The 25,621-nt window shown below is 37.2% G+C and overlaps 1 protein-coding gene across 1 annotated transcript in view; it reads right to left on the bottom strand.

Moving 5' to 3' along the window:
* DHX15 (DEAH-box helicase 15) overlaps window positions 1–25,621 on the bottom strand; it is a 51,942-nt gene that overhangs the window by 12,409 nt on the left and 13,912 nt on the right. Inside the window, exons 6-12 of the mRNA XM_039550313.1 lie at window positions 14,710–14,877; window positions 10,699–10,785; window positions 9,042–9,191; window positions 8,760–8,868; window positions 7,470–7,661; window positions 4,259–4,381; window positions 1,914–2,104 (exon numbers count right to left, since the gene is read on the bottom strand). Of these exons, the coding sequence (XP_039406247.1) occupies window positions 1,914–2,104; window positions 4,259–4,381; window positions 7,470–7,661; window positions 8,760–8,868; window positions 9,042–9,191; window positions 10,699–10,785; window positions 14,710–14,877 (1,020 nt within the window). The remainder of the gene's footprint in view (window positions 1–1,913; window positions 2,105–4,258; window positions 4,382–7,469; window positions 7,662–8,759; window positions 8,869–9,041; window positions 9,192–10,698; window positions 10,786–14,709; window positions 14,878–25,621) is intronic.

The raw sequence follows: 25,621 nt of genomic DNA, 5'->3' as shown, positions 1-25,621 counted from the left end.
TTAAAGCAATGTGGAATTCATCACAGAAGGTTCAGAGTCAAGGTCAAATAGGTATCACACTATCATGGAGGTTTAAAGAGTTGAAGAAACAAACTAAAATGGACTGAAACACTTTAAAGCAGAAGAGTAACTGCTGAAATGGCTTCCACTCCAAATAGTTTCTAAAGGTCTGCTATAGCTATCTCTTGATACACGCCAAAAATTCGATTAGGCATTTTGGGTGAGGGAGGTGGTAAACAACCTATTGACCATGGAAGCCCAAAGAGACTTCTGGACAGGCTTTAATTTTCATCTGCATAAGCCTACTTACTACTCTATTCAGAGCAAAATTACTAAGTCAGATCTTTAACTCCTAAAACACACAGACCAAAAAATCTACTTGCACCAACACTGGTGCAGCTCCCCATCCATGGGAATAAGTGTATTCTAATACGAAAACACCAATTAGGGGAAGTTTCACTCCAAGTAACATAAAACAAACTGACAGCACACCAACTTCCAAGTACATGACCTCCCCACAGGTCCAATTAAGTGAAAGAAGGCATGGGGTATGGTGCCAAACAAAGTGCAGCTGTGGCACTCAGACCTGCCTGGGGTCCAAAATGAAATGCTGAACTGTTCTTTGTCTTTCAGAACATTTACAGCATTAAAGGTGTAGGTGAGAATGCGTTCTGAAGCGTTCGCCTAGAAATATGCAGAAAACATGTCCCAAATTCAAGGACTGAACACAGTTACAGCCTGCTTGTCTGAAAGGTTACAGCAAGCAAGGCTTTAGAACCATTTTAATATTTAAAACCAGCCAACAGCCATAATCTCCCTTTTGCATTACAGTGACATGCAGTTGCTGACATTAGTATTTCTGTATTCTGAAAACCCAGGAAACATGTTTCTGATGCAGACTGTCTGGCTGAGCCCTGGAGACAGCACTTGGCAGGGGCAATTTACAGGGTGCCCAAGTCTGTGCCCCAGTTCAGGTGTGTAAGTGCAGCACTTGTCAGGCCTGTACCATCCTCACCTGCACAGTGCTGACCAACTGGCAAGTGTTTGTGTTCAAACACCATGAGAGCACAGCCCAAGGAAACATCAGGAAATGCCATGGGCACTGGTCAGCCTCTTAAAGATAAAACTGTGCTCTCCAGAAGTGAGATATTAGGCTCTAGCAGAGATGTGTCAAAATGCATTTTTGCTAGGAAAAGTGTTATCACAACAGTCCAGAGTCAGTGAGGATGACAATTCACGTTCTGTACCTGCAAGAGCCAGCAAAGACACACTAGCAGTCCTAACGATGAATATTGAAGAGAAAAAACACAGCATGATGGGACTAAGGGAAAAAAACCCAAAAAACAAACCAAAGCCAAACAAAAAAATAACAAACAAAAGCCCAAGCAGCCTGCATTCTAGCTTGGGCCATGCTTAACCTGAAATGCAAAGCGTGCAGGTGACAGCACATTACAGATTACAGAACTGCTCCAGTGTCTGACTCATGTAATTGGAAAGTGAAATATAAATATGGAAAAATACACAGAAGAAAATACTCTCTTTCTGTAAAGATCATGTGGTTTTCATATTTATATACCACTATACTTCCCCTTTGGTATCAGATTACAAATAATTTTAGATCTACATATTCTGCAGTTACTTTGAAATGTTTTATGTAGTTACTTCCTGAATGGTCATGCCAGAATCGAGATTTTGATACACAAGTAAGATTGCCTACAATTTCTTTTCCATTTGACTAAAGAACATGCTACTTGAGTCATCACCTCGCAACCTGACAAAGACTAGGTGGCAATATAGTTAGATATGTATGATTTAAGTAACATTTATTAAGCTTTAGCAGATTATAACAACCATACTAACGTTATGAGCCACATAAACACTGAACTAAGTTCCCTATGAGAATACACACATACCTGCATGAAATACCCAGTAACTAATGCCTTTCTTATGTTGATGTAATAGTCTCGGCTGGTAAAATCTGTGCTTCTACGGGGCAAATTAAATCTATCCATGATTCGTGACAGCTGTTGGCGTACATTGTCTGCAGACATCAGGGACCTGTAGTTAATGAAGTTGTCATAACACCACTGAACCGACTCATGATCTGCAACATTAGAAAACATGAATCAAAATTAGAACAAGTAAATAAAACAGCAACTAACCAATTCATCAGTCAGATGAACCAGAAAAAAATATCCATAAACCTTTATCAATGATAACAGCTCTTGGTTTATTCAGTTGATTTGTTGCGCTAGGTAACATGCCAAAACTTTTCTATTCAAGAAGCATGTGATCAGGACAGAAGAAAATCAGGGGGTTTTCCCCTCACCAACATAACATGAACACAATCACTGTTTTGCTGAAATATCACACCACTAAATTTTGGGCATTTCAAAAATCCCATCCTGCAACTAGAAAAGCCATCTTCCAAACCTGAAGACATAACATGATGTAAGGAACACTGTACAATCTTTAACTGCAGCATGCAATGAACACAAAAGACAACTGTACATAACTATGCTGTATTTGAGAAATTAAACCCTACTTACGTTAAGCACTCAAGTAACAGCTAAGAGCTATACAGTCTAAGTGTGACACGCCTCACAGCAGTTTAAGTAAATGCGACTGGTAAAACACAGCGACTGTAACAGAACTCTGTATTCTTACTGTTCCTACGGCTGATAGCTCTGAGAAGAAATCTGTTGAAACAGCAAGCCTCAGCCATTCTGTCAGGATAAATACCTGCATGTTTCACATCAAGAAACCCAGTTCTCCCTAGAAATTGTCTTACTTTTCAAGTAATGCTCTTCTAATCTTTGTCTGCTTAATAATCCAACAAAGCCAGCCTTAACAAGAATTAAAACTTGAGGTAACTCTTGGAAAGAAGAGACTTTTCTTAATTTGCATTGAAACAAATGAAGGTTATGGAAGTCAAGATAAGTCCAAATTCTTTCTGCGCTTTACCTTACAGAACATATTTTAAAAGAAGTATGAATGAAGCTGTTGGACAGTTATGATTCTACTGTACAGTACCACAACATACTATTTTCTGAGTCAACTGAACTATGCATTGTAGATAACCCATAGATGTTTTATACTGTTCTAGATAAAAACAGTAGTAGCATTTTGTCTTCTGATCCCAGAAGTCAATTCACAATTTCACAAGATGATTCCTGAAAAAATTCCATCCCTCAGAAACCTGAGTATTAAAGCAATGGCTTCCAGAAATATGCACAAAATGTCTGCAACACATCCTGGATCCCATTAATGAAAAAGCTAACAGGCAAAAAAACAAGCAACACATGTCTTCAATTCAGAGATGTTTCACAGCAATTTCTCAGCTATTGTTTTAAACAAGCTGAATACATTTGTTCGCACTTAGGCCCTTACTTTGGATCGTCACATAATGGTAGTGTTACAAAGTTTCAATACAAAATTTCTAAATCAAACATACAACAGAAAGGGGCACTAAGTTGCATTTCTTCTTACTTAGGGTAAAGAGACTGGTTTTTCGTTTGCTTACAGGAAAAATGTAACCGGAGCATCTAAGTTTATACAGCTGGCAGTTTATAGCAATCTTTTTATTTGCCACCAGTATAAGTCACTGTTAAAAAAAGTGGGCCACTTTCTCATTTTTCAAGAGAACTCCTAGCTTCACCTGTTCATTCTTATCTTCTTTAAGCTGCTAAAATATATTTCAGCTATGCTGAAAAGGATCATATATTTTCTCTAAATTCCATCCACTGAAGTTACATAATTGAAACATATGTATTACACAGTTCTACGTTACTTCTTGTTGATGCATCATCCACTTGCCTCTTAATCTACTCCAAAGCCTTTTTATAGAATTCCTAACTACATTAAGAAGTTAGAATTAAAAAGGTTTTTGTTCTAGCAACATATCCTTCTCCAAATTCACAGTTTTTTCTGCACGGCTCTCCCTGAAAAATCACTAAGCAATTATGCAGATTTTTTTATAATTAATGTCAGATAAACTTCCAATATTTCTTAATTACAGGAACACTTGCTTCCTTCTGTCCAAGGTTACCCAGCATTGATTTAAAAGCCTGGCTTATTTGCATGCTCATCAGTTTATTACAAGATTGCTTGGGTAGTTTTTTGGTTTTGTTTGACCCCCAAAGGAAAGTAACACCTAAATAACAAAACCCAAGCCTTTCAACTGTCCTTGGAACCCAGAAACCGAAGTTGGCAGCACAAAGCATAACAAATAATTTTACTAAAACAGACACAGACTTACTTTGCTTGAAAGCATGGTAGACATTCAGCAACGTCAAATGATCTCCATCTATGTGGGCAAACCTCATCTTGGCTTCATCTGCTGCTTTCTTTGCTTCCGTGGGGCGAACAAAACACTGTGGGACTAAACAAGGTTGGTATGGGCCCAACACAAACGCCCATATCGATGAGTCACGCATTCACAGATAGAGGAACAAGGCCTAGCTAGGTCAGTTCACAGAGCATAGGGCAGGGCAGGATGGCCTCCAACTGCATCTTGGACTGTTTACTACCTTGATTTGGTACATCAACACCTAACCACATCTGTAAGACAAGAGGGTTTCAAAGCTACAGAGTACCTGATTATTTTAATAGAACTATATGTAGGCATCAAAATCTCTAGTCTGAAGGCCATCAAGGTTACCTACACAGACTGGAAGGCTAAACAGATCTTAGTTCAAACCCAGTGCTGATAGCTCTACCAGGAGCTAGTACCTAAATGAAACTCTTTAATTGCAAATTTGCTTTTTCAGAAAGTCCCTACAGACAAAGTAGATAGTTCTGAAACTGTAGTATACTAGCACAGCCTAAACCAACTTGAGGTTTGATTATCACAAGTCTGTTACTAGACAAGAACACACCAGTCAAGTCTCCTCCCACATGGTATTGCTATTAGCACTGGTATACAGAAACATGTGAATGAACTAGTATTAATAAGTCTAAAGGCTGTGATGGCAGCGGTAGTGGTGGAAGGTTAAACTGTCCTTTGGCACTACTTCAAATAAAAAAATATATATAAAAAATGCAACATAATGAGCTTTCTCTATCATTATATTCTCTTACATACATCTGACTCATCTGACTTCCATCCAAAAATCATGTTCTACCATTTCTTTTCCAGATACAAACTAGCAAAGACCATAAATAGTATTGCAGCCAACTTAATTCATGATCTGCCAACATTCTAGTAAGTTGTAAGATTGATATCAATCCACAAGATCTTGAAAGTAGTTATAAGAGATCTGGAGCTGGATCTGCTGGAGCAGGGAGGTTGGACCAGGTCACCCACTGTGATTTCTTCCAACCTTACCCATCTGTGATTTACCTTATAGAGATCTACACCAGAAAATAAATCAGTTTGGTTGTAAGTAGGTGTAATTTTTAAGAGGTTAAATTTCAATAAAATTAATGATTAAATACTAAAAATCCTTTATCTTTTTCCAGTTGCTTGGGACTACATTAGTTTTCTCATTAACTGAAGCCCCACAATCACATGAGAATACCTCTTTGCATATGACATATCCCTATCAAACAAGGGCTTTTTGTGCAGTGTTATGTTGTTTGACTTTATTTTACTCCTAAATTTGCATAAAAGTCACAAAGCACTAGATATTGTGAGCTGTATACCAGATGGAACTTGAGAAGGAAAAAAAAAAAAAAAAAAAAAAAAATCACACTGCAGCAGTGAATCATGGTAACAAATCAACAAAGACCAATGCATTAAAGAAAATGGAAATGCAGGTGTGAAATAAACACCCTCTATAATGGGTCCTGCATTTGAAAAAGGAGATAATATCAAGTGTATTTTCATTTCTAACTCATACTAATAAAAGCAAAATCCAGATTATTCTATCACTGGCTTAACTCAGTGTTTTGAAAAAGTAATAGTACTTTCCATACCACAGCATGACACCATGGCTTTTATAAAATGAAGTATAATCATTTAATCTGCTCATTTATTTAATGCTATTTTTACTCTTTTCTGTCACCTAGTTTCCCATTCAGTCCAAACTTAAAACATGGATTGCTATCAAGAGCCTGACAATCTTTGTGTGCACTTAATGCACCAAAACATACTATTATGCTGCTGGTTTAAAAGAAGTGCTTACTTTGGGAAACAGCCCTTACAAAGACCAGGACTATGGTTTTTTTAAGAGTAGTGTTTTAGTTATGACCCATACACTAACCAGCTTCAATCCGCTTTTTATTTTTCCCCCAAAACTTATTTATCATTATGTTAATCGTGGCTTAAAACAAAGAAGGTTATCATGGCCTGGGAAAAGGTAAATTGGAATAGGAGTAAGGCAAATCAGTTGAAGGCCACAGACAAAAATACTAAACTGACTTGATCTATAGTAGATACTGGGAAGAGAAGGCAGAAGAGAAGAGAAAGACAGGCACCAACCTACCACCACCTCCGCAATTAAGCCTACCATTTAATTAAAGAAAAATATTATGATTCTGCCCTGCCCATCTGCTCTGAGTCTGAACAATCATAACATTTTAACTTGTTCTTAAAGACTTTCATACAAATATACTGTAAGACTAAACTGAAGCAACAAATTTTACACTTAGTGAAAACTTTTTTTTCCTCGAGCCAACCAAGTTAAGCATGTCAGCAATACACCTGCACTGTGGAGAGGCTGATAAAATACCACATCCCAAAGACAAAAGAGTACTTAAGAGTAAGAACACCCCCATTTTCATAATAGAGTAAAACCTGCTGCTTGTCCTATGACCTCTAGTTATAAACCAAAGTCACTTCTACACACAATGGGGAAATTAAATACAAGGTTTGCTTGGTGACATTTTCCTCTCATTAAGTTCTCTCAGCAAGCAGCTCTGCTCTGACACAGAGCTACTCATTTAACAGCAGTGGAATACAGCTGCACACCTAAGTTAATTCTTTTAAAGATACGTCTTCCTTCCAAGTTTCTTTTTTCCCTTTGAAAGTACTAACTGTTCTCCAGTTTTGCCATTTACTGACTGAAAAATGTATCACGTACAAGATTATGATTTAATATAAATTATACTCTGATCCCTTTGAGAAGACTGTGATTTATCAAAGTGCAGAAGAATGCACAACACAAAACAGATCTCACTGACTCAAAAACCAGTGGCTGAGATGACATTTCTGGGCCTGACTATGAACCTAAACAGAAATCTCTGTTCCACTGGCCTGATTCCCCACCCCCAACAATTCAAACTTATATACTTTTAACTGATGTTAGGAGCAAATTCTTAGATAATTTTATGTACTAGTTTTTAACATTACTACTCACTAGCTTCAAGGTCTCTACATAAATCCATAATGACTGAACCCATATATGAAGTTTTAAAAAACAATTCTAATTTTATTAGAAATATATTTACGTTATTTTTCTGATTTGGAAAAATTAAATTTTCCCCAAACTGAAGATCTGCTTTTTTTTTTTCTCTTTTCCTGCTATTACCTGACAACATGGCAGTAATAGATAGGACCTCATTAGAACAGTTGTAGTCACAGCTTGCAATAACCATCTTAGCCAGCTGTGGATCCAATGGAAATTCAGCCATCATGGATCCCAACTCAGTCAAGTCTCCATCATCATTTAAAGCAGCCAGATAATTCAAAAGCTCTAAGGCTCTCATCAGGGTTTCAGGAGCTGAAAGAAAAAAATATGTAAACTTGAACATTAACCAAACTTCTCTGAATCAGCAAAAACCAAGGAAGCACAGACTGTTATTAGGTATCTTTTTTTTTTTTCTGTTCTCCATTCCCTAGCATCCAAATGCCAAACTGTTACCAAGTCCAGTAATACACACCCAAGCATGAATGAATGGGGGCAGGAGGGAGGGAACACTTATTTAGAAAAGCTTTAAACTTAGTCACAAGCTTTGAATATTTGAAGATTACTGCTTTTCAAAATTCAGACAGCAGTAGCATTGTGAAATATTCAGTACCAGTAGTATCACTTCTCCCTGCAGATACTTTTTCCCTTGTCCATACTAAATAGACCAATAGTCCTAAAATCTCAGCCATGTCAACTCTAGATACCTACAGTCTTTCAGAAAGCCAGTAAGAATATTCTCTTTATCTTGCATTCCTCACACAGAGTCAGTACTAACCCACAAAGAAAAATAAAAGGAAATCCAAAAGTCTTTCTGCTAAGCTACCATAGATGTTGCACAGAACAAAGAATTTAATTGTTCTGTAGAACTATTTAAAAACTTACAGACTATGTCAGATTTTTATTTTAGGGGAAAAAACAACTAACATTTATATTTGGCTGATTTACATTTTTAACTAACAATGTAAGTTATTTCTGAAGCATGTATGAACATTTAACACTTAGAAGAAAGATGCACATAAACTATAGTTTGAGCCAAACTACGTATTCAGCTTTAAAAACACCAGCCCATTTTATTTACCAACAGCTGTTAACTGATTGCACAATTAGAATGTGTAATCAAGGTGATACATAAAAAAACCTCAAATAAAAAGACTTCCTAATGCCAAGAATTTTCTCTTATTCTCTGAAGGCAAGGGGCATTCAGTAGATTCCTTGCTTCCACTAAAAGCTCTTACACAGAAAGAAACAGCTTGCTTGAATATGATACAGACCACTAAATTTCAGGACAAACAAGACATTCCTTACAGATTACAATAAAAAAACAGAAAAAAGCAATAAAATAATTTATTCTATGTTGTCATTATATAAAGTAGTCACAAAAATAAAGATTGGAAAGATGGAAAAAGGTACCTGGAGGATCCATAAAATCAAAGTGCACCAAATCATCTATACCAAGCTTCTTGAGCTGTAATACTACAGATCCTAAGTTAGACCTCAAAATTTCAGGGTATGTGTTGTCCTGGGGGGGGATAAGGGGGGGAAAAAAAAAAAAAAAAAAAGAGAATTTGTAACATTTCTTCAAGACACTTTATACTACAGAAGCATTCAAATTCTCATTTTGTTTAATAGCACAGCACTCAATGACCTGAATCAGACATTCTTATAAACACAATGTAAGAACCTCAGTCTTACCTGCATTTCAGTTTTGTAGGCCTTCTCTGTATAAAGCCTGAAGCACTTGCCTGGTCGAGTACGACCAGCACGGCCAGCTCGCTGCTGGGCAGACGCTTTACTGATCGCAGTCACCAACAGAGACTCCACTCTGATACGAGGATTGTACACCTATTTCAAAGTGGAGGCAGAGCAGGACAGAAGGTAAAAGAATAAACAATGTTCATGGATAAGACAACAATCCAAAGTGCTTTAAACTTATTTTTAAACACAGCTTCTGACTAGGAAATCCCAAGTTGTATGTATCTGAAAAGAAAAAAAACCTGGCTACAAAAGACTCTGGAGAGCTTCAAATACAACTGCCTAGAGAACAGCATTTTTTATTCATTTGTTAACAGCAACTCCTGCCAGGCTCCCTGTTCTTAAATATATTTTTAGATAGCAAAAGGAATGTGTCAATTTGTTCTACAGAGTGCTAAACAGTCATGATGCTCAAAAAATCCCATAAAAATGTTGTTTTGATATAACTATGAGGTTGAATAATCATATTCTAGAGATCAGAAAACTCTAACATTAAGGTTTTACACAACTGTAAAGATCAGGCTGCTGACAGAAGAAAACTGTATTTCAAGGGTACATGCAGATTGTCACAGTACAAAATTCCTGCTGGTATTTTCTGTAAAACTCCCACTGCAGTCATACCTGAACAGCAGCCCTGCCAACTCATTAGGGCTCATGGAAAAGAATACACTGAAAAAAAGGGCAGTAGTCAAATAGTAGTTTCAGCTGAAGACATTTTCGGTTTTAAGACCTTTCTGGTATGACTCAGTATAAAATATGTACAGAAACCTTAGTTCTTATACTGGAAGAATACCTTCTGCAATGAAAACTATTTGTGAAAAAAGTTCAGCCTTAATGGCGATTGAAACTAGTGTAAGAAAACACACTGGCTGTACTCACATTCTGCTGAATGTCTGTCTCATTTTGCAAAAGTTAAAAAGACTGAAAATTTGTACCATTACTAGAGGAAAATACTAAGAAACCGAGTAACAAAGAAAGCTACATTTAATGAAAAAACTGAACGTAGATAATGAGATTCATATTTTATTTTATTTAGTTACTGGGTTGACTGTAGGAAAGCTACTTCAGTTCCACTGAACATCCTATGATGTTCCAAGAACCACAATACAAGCTTGATTACAATCTTCAGGGCTGCAACAGTACATGGTAAATACTGACATGAAACAGCAGATATAATTTCTTTCTTCTCATTTTAGTGCTGAAGTTTTCTACAGTGACTTATAAGAAGAGGAGGCTTCTAGAACCACTTTTACTTACTTTCATATCATTTCTTTGTTTTGCTTGAGCATCCTCAAGCATAGACACGCAGTACAAAACTACCCTTCCTAGAGTATCTAGAAAAACTACATTCCAAGTCTAACTCAAAATTCTCACATTTAAAAATAAAATTTTTAAAAATAAAATTATTCTATCTAAAGTTTGTGGACTAAGTGCAAACTGTAAAAATCTTAAGTTAAAAACAAAACAAATCTAAACCAACCCAGTTCAAGATTTCAACTGGAAAAAGACCTATCAGTGTTTGCAAAGGGAAGAGTTGCCTGAGCAAACCAGATTCCATCAACTTTCCTACTGTAAAGAAGAAAAAAATACTACTTACCTTCTGTTTTGCAAAGCCAGGATCAATCACAAACACTACACCATCTATTGTTAATGATGTCTCAGCAATGTTAGTGGACACAACAACCTGTAAAAGAGGAAAGAAAACAAAACCTCAAACAACTATATGAAACTACTTCATCCTGAAGATGAAGTGCTCCGAAACTTTGTCTCTGCACAAATAACTTTCAGCAAACTTTCCATCACTTAATCAATAGCTACCAGAGCAACACTCCAACACTTTCACAGGATGATCTGAAATCAACCAGAGGAACTTCCAGTGAAAAGAAAGCAATTTTCATCCACTGTTTTTTGCTCCCCTATGGGTCTATTAACAACAAAACAAATGTAATTAAGAAAAAAAAGAGCAAAAATTTAACTTATGAAACCATTATTCAAAATTTTTTCTCACATCTCTGGTACAAAATGACAAGTTATACTGGATACCTTTAACATCATCTATTAATTCTAGCTTTTTACCCTTGTTTGAAAGCCTGAACAGGGCAAACTGGTTAAATAATATTAAATGAAAAGTTATATACATTACCAGCACAGTATTTTCTTTTATTTGGTTTGAAATAAAGCTGTTACCAACACATTCCAGCTAAAATCCTGACCAGTATGTATTTAATTCCCACTTTGTCTTTTTCTATCACCAGACATTCAAACACCTTTACATATCTTTAATGTTACATTCTTAGCCTTTCAGAAGGTTAAGTCACATGCAAAAATTAAAGCAAACGTGACTATCAGAATTCCGAGGCTTGATTTGCCACCATTTAAATTTTTATGTCCAGAGATGCAGTGTAACAGGCTATGGATACCATTAGCTCTCGTCCCAATAGTGACCACAATGAATCACGTTATTAGCAAGTTGCATCACCTATCTCAGAACAGACCCAAAACCTGTTCAGCACTTCATCAGAAGTGCTTACCCTTCACTTCTTAATTTCAGAGCATTCCACCATCACTGCTTTCAGTTTGTCAATCAGAACTGGAGAGACTCCCTAACAACTGGTTCAGAACTACAATGAGGCCAGTGACTGGCGATTTCCCTTCCTGCTGGCTGATCACTCCACCAGTCAGCTACTTACACACTCAGCTTGTCTCTTCTTAAGGTCTAAACTTGCCCAAATACTACAATATATTGAAAGCAGTACTTTGGTAGAAAAAACACTGACAATTAATTTGGAATTATGGTGTTTCTCCCTAAAATGATGTGCTACTTAAAATTCCTCAAACAGAAAATTCTGTACACGTCATTCACAGGTAAGCTGCACGAATTAGTCAAGACATAACAGCCACAAATACCAGTTCCAGTCAGTGCAAAATCTCAATACATTTTCATTAAAATTTTGTAAGGCATTAAATATACAAATTAAACTCACACTCTCACATTAAAAGCCTAGTTAATCCACATTCAGGTTGCTGTTATAGAGCATACCTTATTCAAAAAGTTTTGTGTTTTTCTGTTTCAGCTAAGGTACAGAACCATCCACACCCAGATTCTTCAAATACTAATTACAGAGCAGACAAAAGGTTTTTATCCTGCTTTTAACCACTGATTTCTATTAGGACACTTCAATACCAGGAAATCAATACCATTATTATGCTTAGTCCACAGTGGTAAAACAATTTAATTTGCACCTGAATTGACTTAATTTATACAGAACTTTCCTCAGGTAGAAAGGAAAAAGTTATTTACACAGTGGATTCTGTTGCACATACAGATACTGTTTGTAACTGTCACATTGCTTAAAAAATGGTAATTAATGACTGTAAAAACAGAAGAAATTTTTAAAAAGGTTGAAGAGGTTATAATATTTTTCAAGTCTGAATCAAAGTACAACGTTACTTGGACATCAAACAGTTGATATCAGCACTACACTATATAAAATAATAAATTATAATTAGCCTTAGCTGTAGTTCTGCAGTTCCTGAGATTAATTTTAAAATGTTGGTTTGAATATTAAAATACACATAGTATCCACCATCTAAAAATATATTTATATTGCATTAAGTATTAACTAGCAATGCTTAAGACTGCCGAAACAGAAACTGGAACACAGTTTGAAAAGAAGGGATAAGATGAAAGGGATAAGAGACAAGAATAGAAACATTAAGTCATCTTCATCTTCCTCAATTAAAAAAAAATTCTTACTAGTTAATCAGAGTATTTATCTGTAATCTCAAGCCTTCTCACAATAACAGCAGCTTTCTTAGCACAAAGACGACAAAAAAAGTGCTAAGTTGTTAAAGCTGCATCACTACTAGCTGTTACCATTCCTACTACAGCAAAATGCCACACTACTTCCAGCATCTCCCATTTCACAAAGTTAAAGCTCCGAAGATACTTTGTTCAGATACTGCAAGCACTTCACTTACACTTGTATGACCATTAGAGCCTTTGAAAGGATGCAGATCACCTACTAGCTCCCTCCTCAGCAGTTCTAAAATCTAGGTTCAATCCCACGAGGGACTGGATGAAAACAGACATTTCCTTGAATAGACAGGCACAGCATCACATGGCTTTACTTTACACACCTTGATCACTAGACTAACTGAAACTAAACCAACATTTAAAAAACGTACAACACAGATGCACTTTCACTCATAGTTAAGATTCGTTATGGATATAAAAACTAAAACATGGAAGTCAGAACATTTCAGCCAAAGCAGATAAAAGTAATTTCATAGGTCTGAGTGCTGCCTACATGCTGTGCCTGCTTTTGACTACAGTTGGCATCTTTTGGGCGTAACAACTTTTCTTGTAGTAAAACAGCTGCTACACCAAGAGTGCCTTCCTCTCAGAGACTGGTACTGGCTCTGTCATTTCAACATAACAAAAACTATGCTCTGCACTTGTTATGCTCTTATGCAGAAAACCGAAAATTTTGAAGGGCACAGTTTTAAACATAGTGAAAATTTAATGAAATACACAGCTCTCAGTTGTTTATTACTTAAAAGCAATTTCAGTCATGTAAGTCATTTGCAAATACAATCTTGTTGCAGCATTAGTTTAACAATTTCAAACTGAATGCTTTCTGCAACCAACTTCCAGAGGAAAAGGAAGGTAATTTCACTAGATTTAGTAAGTGATTTACTCTTCCAGAACACTAGAAAGTTGTCACTATTATTCTACATGCATCATACTGCACAAAAACAACAAATAATCAAGGAACAAACCCTGCCTAGAGCACATAGTATGATTCAGCTTTGACTTTCAAAATCTTAGTTTTGTGCCTGTCAGTTTTGTATAGCAGTAGTTTAGCTTTAAAAAGCTCTAACATCACTCCTTTTTAATAAAACACATAGCTTCTGCTATGGATTACTGTAAGCACTGACATACTAATTTTATGAGGAACATTCACTGTGCCATTTCAAGTTTTTCAGTTTCTCAATCAATTTTGCCTAATGAAAGAACCTCAATTCCTCATTTATTCCTACAAAAATACGAACCATGAACTTCAACATACTTGTTCTAACTTGCTCCTTCTCACAAACCTGAAAAAACAGGTAAAACCTGCCTGATAACCTACCCTGAAGAGACAGCCCATTTTGTCTCAAATAAAATTTTTTAAAAAATAGAAAAGGCAAAAAAACCATTACTCAAAATAATTACTTATGTAAAAAATCCCATCCCTCCACATAAATCGTATCTAATTCTTATCTCACAGAAGCAAAATAAGTAATAGATATTTTGAACTAAACCACTAGAGTCTCATAAGCAACTTAAATGAATGCCACTTCCATTCAGTCAAGTCAAACTTACCACAACATCCTGGGCCTGTAAGATGGAGGAGAGAACTTTGATTTGTACTGATAAACAAATTTCAAGTTATCTAAAAATTCTAATGTGATAAAATACTGCATTTTTAAGACTTCATTAAAGAAACCCTTGTACTTGTTGTTGTCCAAATATATTTAAAGGAGCTGAAAGTTGTATTTCATTGCCCATGCAACTGTGAGTAGCTGCTTATAGAACAGAATACTAACACAGCTTAGTATTTACCTTTCTTCCTATTGCTCCATTTTGTTTTTTTGGTGGGGGAGGTTCAAATATCCTTTGCTGTTGCTGAGGAGGAAGGGTGGAATACAACGGAATGATTTTTATGTCACCAACTTCAGGACCTAAATCATCAATTTCACGTTTTATCCTCTTGCAGGCTTCATCAATCTCCTGCAAAACAAAAATATTGATTAGAAGAGAACTCCATGAAAAAGGAAGCACATTTAGAGTGCCTAGGACAATTAGAGCAAGTCTACACCCTGAAGAACAATTACAATAACTTCTACTTTAAAAAATAAAAATAACTTAAAAAATCAATCAAGGTGCTTACTGAATCTGCAATCAAATTTCCACAATACTTCAAGATGTTTCAGCTTCTATACTCTAATGAACAGCCTAATTTGCATTCAATATCCTTTTTCTTTTAGTCATGTTTCCTAATTAAATCTCTACAAATTGTACTAAAATTGAAATCTCTCACCCTGGAATATTAAACTGCACTCATGACCTTTTCAATTTTCACAATCTGAAGGAAATTGATGTGTAAGATATTTAAAATAAGCCAATTAAGCTTTAATGTCACGTATCACTAATGCAATTATATGGAAGATTTGCTTCATTGTACCTAATGAGAACAAACACCTTTACAGTATAAACATGGATACTCAAAACCAAACCTCTCAATCCCATATTTCAGATTTTACTTTAAAATTAACTGAAAACCCACTTAAGTTTAGGAAAAATCAGTGAAATATTCTGAAGATGAAAGATTTTTCATGCCTTTTTTTACCATAGTATTTTCTAGCCTATTTTCTGCTTACCATACAAGACAGTTCACCACAGCCCAGTCATTTTAAGTCCATTTCATTTTAAAATTACTACATTTAAGCCAGCTAGGTGACCAATAGTTATGGTAAGAACTAAGGAAAACTGGGGTGCACAGAAACTTAGGTTAATGAGTAACACCACTATCAACAGAGCTTTCACTAGTGTAACTAAGAGACACACTGACCAACTACTGATCTTCCATCTGAAATGCTGAGGGGAGAATAAAGTCATGACAAAAAGCAACAGTAGGCAAAAGCAAAAAAATGGCTACAACGTACTCTGAAAAAAGAGGGGAGACCTTCCTTACCACATTCACTAGCCTGAAGCTGAAGTGATACGACCCTAAAGCAAATATAGGGAACTGGTAATCTAAAGGCTTTGTAAAATGATTGCTTTAAACTGTGATTTGAAAAGCAAAAGCAGCCTCCTTTTTAGAAATCATAAATTCAGGTAGATCTGCACCAAATCTGGGTATTTCACTTGTTTTTAAAGAGACATTTAAATTCTCAGCACAAATGCACTGAATATGTTTCAAAGAAGCACAGACAATACTTGTTCTATATTGATCAGTCTATACAATTAATATAAGCATGGCAAAATGAAGGCTCTTCCTCTTTGATGTCCAAGGGCCCTTTTAAGAGTAAGCCTAATGCTGTCTAGTAAATGCATTGCCAATTTGAATGAATTGCAGATATTTACCAAAACTGTGCACTTTGCCAACAAATCCAACACATCTTCATAAAATAAGGGGTATACAAAACCATTGAGTTGGAATGCCCACTACTGGCTTACTACAAGAAAGGAATTTTTTTTTTTTAATGCAGGTGTAAGTATACCTTGTTCTCCTGATAATCCCATGCAAGTTCAGTAATAGCCTCCTAGGTCAAAGGGAGTTAAATATTTCATATAAACAAAAATACAGCGCAGACCTTAGTTCCTGGTCTGGAGGTCACTACACCATTCATGGAATTTATGCAGATTTTACTGTGTAACTGGGAAAGCTGTGATGCTTGGACAGGATGCAGAGTCTTCATTAGTAATGACTAGAGGTTCCAGGATAGTTTTATATTTAAGAGAAGGCAAAATATAAGCAAGCAAAGAAAAACAAAAGCACTACACTCTTCAGGACATATGTACACAGCTACTGATCAACTTTCAGAAGAGATTAAAGTATTCATTCTTCCTAGAGTTTACCAATGTAGTTTCAAATCAGGACTCATTAGAACACTGCAAAATAGAGATGCCATATTTGCAGAATTGCAGATAACTACAAACCTCTCATAAACTGCTTTAAGAAGGATGCAAAACACCAAGAGCCACTGTCACTCATCTGAAGACAGTGTTAAGTGAATTCTTTAATCGTAGTAGTTTTAATTTTAAAAAGGAAAGAGTAGTTTCCTTTTATTTACCACACTACCAGAGAACAGTGTATCTGCTTCAGTATATCTACTACTAGTACATCAACTTCCCTATAGGAGTCCTCACAGTACCAATCCCGCCAGAGTCAAGAAACATTTGGACAAAGCCCTCTGGCACAGGGTGTGACCCTTAGGGCTGTCCTGTACAAGGCCAGGAGTTGGACTTGGATGATCCTAGTGGGTCCCTTCCAATTCAGGAAATTTTATGATTCTAACTGTATCCAGAACCACACAGATGATGACCAAAACTGGTATCCCCAAGTACACAAGCTAGAAGAATTATGTGTAGTAAAATAAGTAGTTTGAAAGTATTAAGGATGACTTTGAGTGTTCAAGATTTGTTTGCATCACATGAAGACATTTAAATCCAGAAATATGAGACATATAGTTTAAGGCACAATCCTATCTTTAATCCTTTAAAGATTTAGCAAGTCTAATTCAATCATCCCACTTTATTCCAGTATGAAAGGCTTTTTAAAAACAAACAAACAAACCATACAACTTTAAATATTTGCACACCATCTACTCCAAACAAATTCATTATAAAACCCCTTCCTTGAAGAGAGATTATTGTATCAATCTGCACAGAGAAGAAACTGCTTCTCAGGCAGAACAACAAGGTAGAGTTAACTTGGTTTGTATTTGTATTATGCCTGAGAAACTCCTCAAAGCCCTTAACTACCACACTGACTACCTGAGATAGTGGGTAATGGTGTGCGGGAAGTAGGAACAGACACAGGATCAAAGGACCCCACTTAGACCCATGATGCCCAGCGCATCAACACAAGGACCTGCTTCAGAGTTAACCAAAGAAGAAAACAGGCCTAACATACAAAAAGCGTGAGGCTTTTGGCAATGCTGAAGTTACTAGATTGATCACAGTTTTTCACAAACAAGACTTCCTACGACTAATATTTGAGAAATAGTTCTCAGTAAAATCATAGTCAATGAAACTGTCCATCACTGCACTCATTCTGACAAGAGCTGACTACCAAAACGTAAACAGCAAGCAGACCACAAAAAGAGGAAAGATTACATCAGTGAAAATGCTCATTTTTCTCAGCTGCAAGTGTCACAACACATCTGTACTTCACAAAACCCAGTTATCAGACTTGTCCCAGACAGTCATCTTAAGTACTTTAAAGATTCCAGAAACATTGTGATCCTATCAAAATAAATTTACAATACGCAGGCAATAGCTACAGTTTAGCTGCAACACTACACTAGAATCAAGCAGCAGTTAAGAGCAGCACTACACTCTGAACATTAACATGGAGTCCTCATCACTCTTCCACACCATCAGCACCTAAGTGATTTTCCCTGGAAAAGCTTCAAAAACAGACTACAATCAGTAAAGAGACATTATTTCTTTTTATGCATGTACTAGTGATCAGTGAGGTAACTGGGGTGGTGAATATTTTTCAACCAGGAAAACAAAGTCATCTCAACATCCAAGTGACAGTCAACAATTTTTACTTCGATCTTACAGCTAAGTAAAAATAGCTTAGTAAGAAAAGAAAAGCTGTAATCAGGAAAATCATTTTATCAAGATTATTATTTTTATTATTAAATCAAATTTAAGCTAATTGAAATGGTGTTCCTTCCAACAAATCTGTGTGATTAAGATTGGTTCTAGAGAAAAACCTGAGCAGACTGCATTGTTTTCAAATAACTGGTGGACAACAGACAATATTTAGAGTACCTGCCAGATTGGGTGAATTTATTCAGGAGCTTAAGTATCAGTAAGTAATTCTAAAGACACCAAAGAGATTCAGGATTTTAGCATCAACTTCCATTTGTGCAAGACCTAAGTCTGCATGGGAATCAATGCTTAGTATTGTATTGTTTAGAAAACACAGCAAGACCAGGGTGCACAGTTTCCCTCCAATTTATTAGTAACAGTAGTGCAGCCATCTAGATTTTCACAGAATGGTAAGTAGGTTACTTATGCCTCCGGAATCTGACAGAAATTTTACTCCATCTTAACTCACTTTTCCAAAGAAAAGGCAGGCTAATGGCTAGCTCCTAAAAACCCAAAACCACCTGGATTCACAGACTTTTATTCCTCTCACTGAAGCTGTGTTTTTTCTGTGCAGCTAGAAATGCAAAGTCCACCAGCCCAGAAGCAAACTTTTGCATATGAAGCCTCTTGACAAAAAGGAGTTGAGTCCTGAACTCTCAGAATGCCAGGATTGAAACCAAGAGGACCATAAGTTTTCCTGTGGCTTAACTTCAGGAGTACCACTTACAGGACTAATGCTTAAATCTCCACCCCACTGTCGTCTTTGATGCGTACTAGTAAATACTAACAAGACTGAGAACATGAACAGGTCTTTGTATTACTAAGTAATATTTAGTAATACTCATTTTTTCCTAAAAAAATATCACTTAATGAAAGCCTTATTACTAAAAATCTTCCACAAAAGAGGTGTGACTTTTAAAGACTGTGTCAGCTCCATTTAGAAACACATTGGTTCCTTAGGCTCTGTGTCAGAACACACAGCAAAGAGAAACTTGGAAGTAAATGAACCACAAGCCAGTATCTCATCAGCTGCCTCCAATACCACATTTCCAGTGCTTTGTATCATCTCACTACTCCAGTACCTAACATACCCTAGGCTCTGCATCAAAAACTAAGGATTTGAACGTATTATTAGCAGTTCATCTAAAAGGAGCTGTATAAAATTAATTGCACAAGAGACTGATTTTGCCTATCGTGCACATTACTTTTTTCTGCTGTTGAAAATAAAGTCTTTATTACATGTTCAAGCTGAATGCTCAATAGAAATTCCCATCCATTTCTTTTCCTGATGGCATTTTTGCAGTAAAAAGTAAGGTGCTCATACTGAAGACCACGAACAACAGAAAAATATTACAGAAGCAGTTGCATATGTTACTGAGTTAGTGCACCACATCTTTAAGAAGCAAGTTTGTGCTGAAAAAAAAAATACACGATTCTTAGTAGTTTCATTACACGTTCCATTAAATGATAGGCAAAAAAAGCTCCAAAACCCACAACCATAAAAAGAAACCCAGAATGACAGCAATGCAGTTCACAGAATCACAGCACATGTGGCTGGAAGGAACCTCAAGGATCATCTAATCCAACTTTTCTTGTAAAAAACACAGTCTAGGCAAGATGGGCCAACACCCTGTCCAGCTGAATCCTACATGTCCAATGTTGTGGAATCTACCCTTTCCCCTGGAAGTTTATTCCAACGGCTGATTACTCTCATTGTGAATAATTTTCCTCTTGGGTCTAATTGTAATCTCATCAGGGCAACTGTCATCCATTATCCCTCATCTTTTCATGTGGGTCCTTGCAAAAAGGGAGTCTCCATATATATTGTAGACACCCTTAAATACCGGCTCATGATGAGGAGATCTACCCTGAGCCTTCTTTTCTCCAGGCTGAACAAACCCAGTCCCCTCAGCACTTCCCACTCCTTTGAATATACTTGTGGCCTCAACTTACTGAGTTACACTGCTCCTGCCAACCTAACAATCCTTGCCTTCTGTTTTGTGTGCAAGACTCATCCGTGCTGCCATGGAGAAGGTACAGTGAAATTGCACCGATACTAAACAGCAGTTACCGAATGATGGACCTTGAGTTACCCTAAACCAAAGTAATTCGAGTGCCAGCATTCACTCGAACTCATAGGCCAAAGTGGTCTATGCAGCCAGTGAACTTGCTGGCCAGGCTCCACTCAATCTCATCTAAACTGTACCTCATCTTTACAGAAACCCTTTCTATAAAAAGACGGTGACTAGTGATGACATTAAAGTACATTCAATGGAACAATTCTAACACCTAGCATGCAAAATAAGAGTTCAGTGATTTTGTAAATATGGTCCTTGGGAACATTACTGCAGAACCCCTTTCTTCAGTTGACCCTGTATTTGGTATACTTAAAGAATCTCATGGGATAAGCAAAACTTCAAGACTACTCCAGTTAAAACATACTTTAAACTCTTAAATAGGAGATGACAGTCCTATCTACAGAAGATCAGTTGCTACACTATACAGTTAAGATTTAGCTTAATCTTGGATACATGCGTCAAATAGACATAACTCTTAAACCCCAAGGGAAACTAATGCCAAAAAACCATAAGGGAATTTCACGTTGTGTAAAATGAATTTGGGGGGAGGGAAACAAATGTGTAAATAAAAAGTACTTCACAAACTAGAAATATCTGGCAGACACCTTAACCTGTCCCCTTCTGAGTTCCACTGCAGACAGGGCACAGCTAGCCACATCTGGCTTTGATGACACCAACCTTTCTAGAAATGCAACCTTTGTCCTCAAAGCCTGCACGGAACTTCCCTAATTTCCCTTTCTTCCTCTAGAAATGAAAGAAGACTGCTGCAAGCTAAAATGACAAAATAGCAATGAAAAGAACTGGCACCAAGAACTGCACCATTTCAGACCTCTGAATACAAACTGAGCAAAACAAAACTTTGCAAAATTATGTAATTATGTAAAGTAATACATGGAAATACATGGAAAAAGTCAACACTTGACTATAACTAAAACTGCTCTGTCAAGTCAAAACTGAATGTGCTTCAGAGTAATTCCTATATTCAGGATCGTTTTGACCTGATCTATTTGAAATATTTAATATTGACATCATCTTGAATGAAAAGCAAAAAACCTTCCTCCCTTTAGCATTGGAACAAAATTAGTATTATTACTCTTCTTTCAGTTCATGCTCAGTCCAACTCCCCAAATACTTCCTATATGAATCTAAACAAGACAATGTGTTCACTGTAGCCCAGTACACAGACTTCCTCTTAACCTCACCCAACCACTACCACTGAGACCAAAAGAGCTGTCAATTTTTACTTCAATTTCCACGTAAGAAAGGCTCTGCTTTCTTTCAATTCCAGAGTTTAACCAGTGATGAAAACATCATGCCTTTAAAATAAACCCTCATTTACCTAACTTTCTATCAAAACATCAAAAACATTTTGCAACTCTTTTCTACACCATCAGTTTTACCAATATCATTTTAAGCTCTCCTAGAATACTGAACGTCACAACATTTTTAAGTATATTTACCTACAATCAAGAAGAACACTGCTGATCTGTACTTCACATCTCCAGATGCACCTTGGATTCTTCCTCATAAATGTGTAACGATGCACTGGGATTTATTTAAAAAAGGTGACAGGTAACATAACTGGCATTTGTAAACGCCCACGTTACCAAAACGTGTAAGACAGATCTACACAGTTCCTATGTCATTATTTGTCTTTCCCACCCCACAAGTTTCATCTGTAAGCTACACCTACTCTCAGATTACTGCTCTTAATGGAGTGTAAAATCCAATACTGTTTTAGAAGAACTCCAGTAGAAATAAACCAGCTGCCTCTCAGATCTGCAAGCTTAACAAATGTGTATCTACACAACTAGACTACCAACTTTGTAATCTCAAAGACTGAAAACAAGTTTGACAACACCTATTGTCTAAGAAAGACATGTTGACTGAAATGTAATTATGCTTTTCCCTTGCGAAACAAAATCCCCCTCCGTTTCCAATTTTGCCTGTGACTGATGACAGGCAACCTAGTTTACAGCTACTCAGGTGTAGTGGGTTGATGCCGGCTGGATGCCAGACACCCACTAAAACTTCTCTCTCACTCCCCTCTGCAGCTGGACAGGGGAGAGAAAATACAACTATGGGTTCATGAGTTGAGAGAAGAACAGAGAATTATCACTCATCAAATACCACCACAGGCAGAACAGGCTCAGATTAGAGATATTAATTTAATTTATTACTAACAAAATCAAAGCATGATAATGAGAAGTAAAATAAAAACTTCAAAACACCTTCCCCCCACCCCTCCCTCCTTCCCAGCTCTACCTCCTACTTAATAGCACAGGGACACAGGGAATTTGGGTTATGGTCAGTTCATAGCAAGTTATTTCTCTTGCTTCTGAGGGAGAGGAGTCCTGCTCCAGCATAAGATCCCTCCCACAGCAAAGGGTTCTCCATGAACTTCTCCAACATGAGTCCCTCTCATGAGCAACAAATCTCTGCAAGCTGCTGCAGTGTAGGTCACTCTTCTACAGGGCACCGTCCTTCAAGGACAGGCTGCTCCAGAGGGGGCTTCTCTCTCCACGGGCCTTCCACGTGGTCACAGCCTCCTGTCAGGCATCCACCTGCTCCAGAAGGGGTCTCCTCCACGGGCTGCAGGGGGATTCTGCATCCTCATGGATCTCTCCATGGGCTGCAGAGGCACAGCTGCTTCACCACAGGCTGCACCACTGACTCCAGGGGAATTCCAGCTCTGGTGTCTGGAGCACCTCCTCCCCTCCTTCTGCACTGACCTTGGTGTCTGCAGAGTTTTTCCTCTCACATGTTCTCACCCCACTCTTCTCTGGCTGCAATTACAATTGCTCAATAATTTGGTTTTTTCCTTCGTAAGTATGTTATCACAGAGGCATTACCACAATTTCTAACTGGCCCAGCCTTGAGCAATGGCATGTACATCTTTGAAGCTGCCAGGCACTGGCTCTGCTGGACATGGATGAAGCTTCTAGCAGCTCCTCAAAGAAGCCACCCTGCTACCAAAGCTTGGCCATGCAAACCCAATACACCAGATTATACCTCTTTTGAACACCAGCATTAAACATGAACACTATTTCCACGTTCTGAAATTTTCCTGATATACCAGGGGGTTGTTTGTTTTTAAAATCAACAAATGAGCTTTCCTCCTTACAAAGCCTGTAGGACAAGTCCTGTTCCAAAATGTTCATTCCCAATAAATTGTTTTTAAACATCCTCTTTTATTATTAATGGATTGAATAGCAGTTCATACAATGTAATCACGTACTTTTGCTCCTTTCAGGATTCAGGAAGGAAATTTTTACTGAACACATATTTCTGCACCATTATGAACAGTTTTATCTTCATCCAGTAACAGGCTAATACAATTAAGATCCCTTTAGTTTCTGAACACATTTAAGCTTTTTTAAATTTTCTGGGCATGACAACACAGAATCTTCCCTGATATCTCCAAGTTTCATCATCTTCTCTATGTCTTAACTAATCTGTACTAACTAACTGCTATCCATCTTAATTCCCATATGAATCTACTTCAAATTCATTTGGATGAGGAGACAGCAGCTAATAAGGACCTCCATTCTACCACAGACCACTGCAATTACACCTCATTTGAAGTCTCTTAAACTCTGAACAAGTCACATTTTCACAGTTTCAACTAAAGCATCTTCCCTTTCCATAATTCCATATGGCTTCATAAATGCTTCTTTCTGACAAGAAAAACAATCGTGCACCCTGTTCATACTGTTTTCAAGAATCCGAAAGAACTACAAAGCATTTCTGCCCAGAATACATCAATTTTAGCCTAGGTACTAAGGCTAATGAACCTGAAGCACACAGTACTAATGGTACATAGAGCACACTTTCCCATTTTTGACAGTACAGCAGGTCACACCACTGTAGATTCAACAGTGATACACACAGAGACTCCATATGATACTCAACAGAGGCCCCAAAATGTCACTAATCAAAATGGTTAAAATATTTCAAAGCTTCTCTACAAAAGCTAAACCAGACTTGAATTTCATGCTAACCACCCAAACTCAGACTCAGGCAGAGTTTACTCCAGTGTCCCTGGGTAGCTCCATCAACTGACACAGACTAGGGAACTCTAGACTCCAGAGCAGAGGATGCTGGCTTACAATGCACAGTGATTCAGTAATACAGTGTTAGATGCTTCTATGCTTAACTACATAAATAAACCTATGAACACGTACTGTGCACAGAATTTTATTCAGAATTTGCATATAATATATTACGTCCTGCAAATTAACCCAGTAAAAAATCAAAGAACCTGTTCATACAAAAGAATAGAGTATGTCTGTAGCACTAGTGGGTCTGGAGTATAGAGCCATTTGCCAAAGGAAGACACTCATCTCGTGCCCTGCAGTTACTGTTTTAACAGGTTATTTACAATAATACATAGCAACTGATGTAGCAAGCATTAATTTATAAATCAGAAGGCCATGTATTTGTGCTTCGTGAAAGGTTGAAGACCAGCCTGATTTAGCATCTTGCTGAGAAAATAAAATCTGCTGAAACGGCCAGGCAGCAGTGATCCTTTCTCTTGCCACCAATTTTCACCCTTCTGCAATAGCTGTTTCACTAATTCACACATTTAAGCGCCTGACTAGTCTGAACTACAACTTCGAGCTAATACCAAGCAGGTAGATTTCAAAGTCACTATCACTGACAGTATTTCTTCCTACCTGTTCTTCAACTCACAGCAATACTCCAAACAAAGAAGGACAAGTGTAAAAGTCAGAGTATTTGCTTTTATAGTGACAGTCATTGCTTTGGTTTTCTAAGGGAGACGACCTGCCAGAAGACACTTTAATCAAAACTCGTTTAAGAGGCAACACATCTTTATGACTGGCAAATCTACTCAAGAAGCCTGGGTACCTTTAGCATCACAAGTTGCTTGTACCACTTTCCCCCCTTGGCATAGTTAAGGTTGTGTATGCTTAGAAGAAAGACACTGAACTGTTCCACATCCCTTGAAAGCTATTTTTTCAAGAGTAGTAACTGCAAGAAGAATGAGCTGAAAAACATTTTTGCCAGCTGCATTTCTTTCCCTACTAAAACTAGATAAAGGTTGACTG

This window comes from Corvus cornix, chromosome 4 (assembly GCF_000738735.6).
Source record: "Corvus cornix cornix isolate S_Up_H32 chromosome 4, ASM73873v5, whole genome shotgun sequence".
Classification (NCBI taxonomy): domain Eukaryota; kingdom Metazoa; phylum Chordata; class Aves; order Passeriformes; family Corvidae; genus Corvus; species Corvus cornix.
The sequence above is the reverse complement of the archived record's forward strand: the minus strand, read 5'-3'. Positions and strand labels throughout refer to the sequence as shown.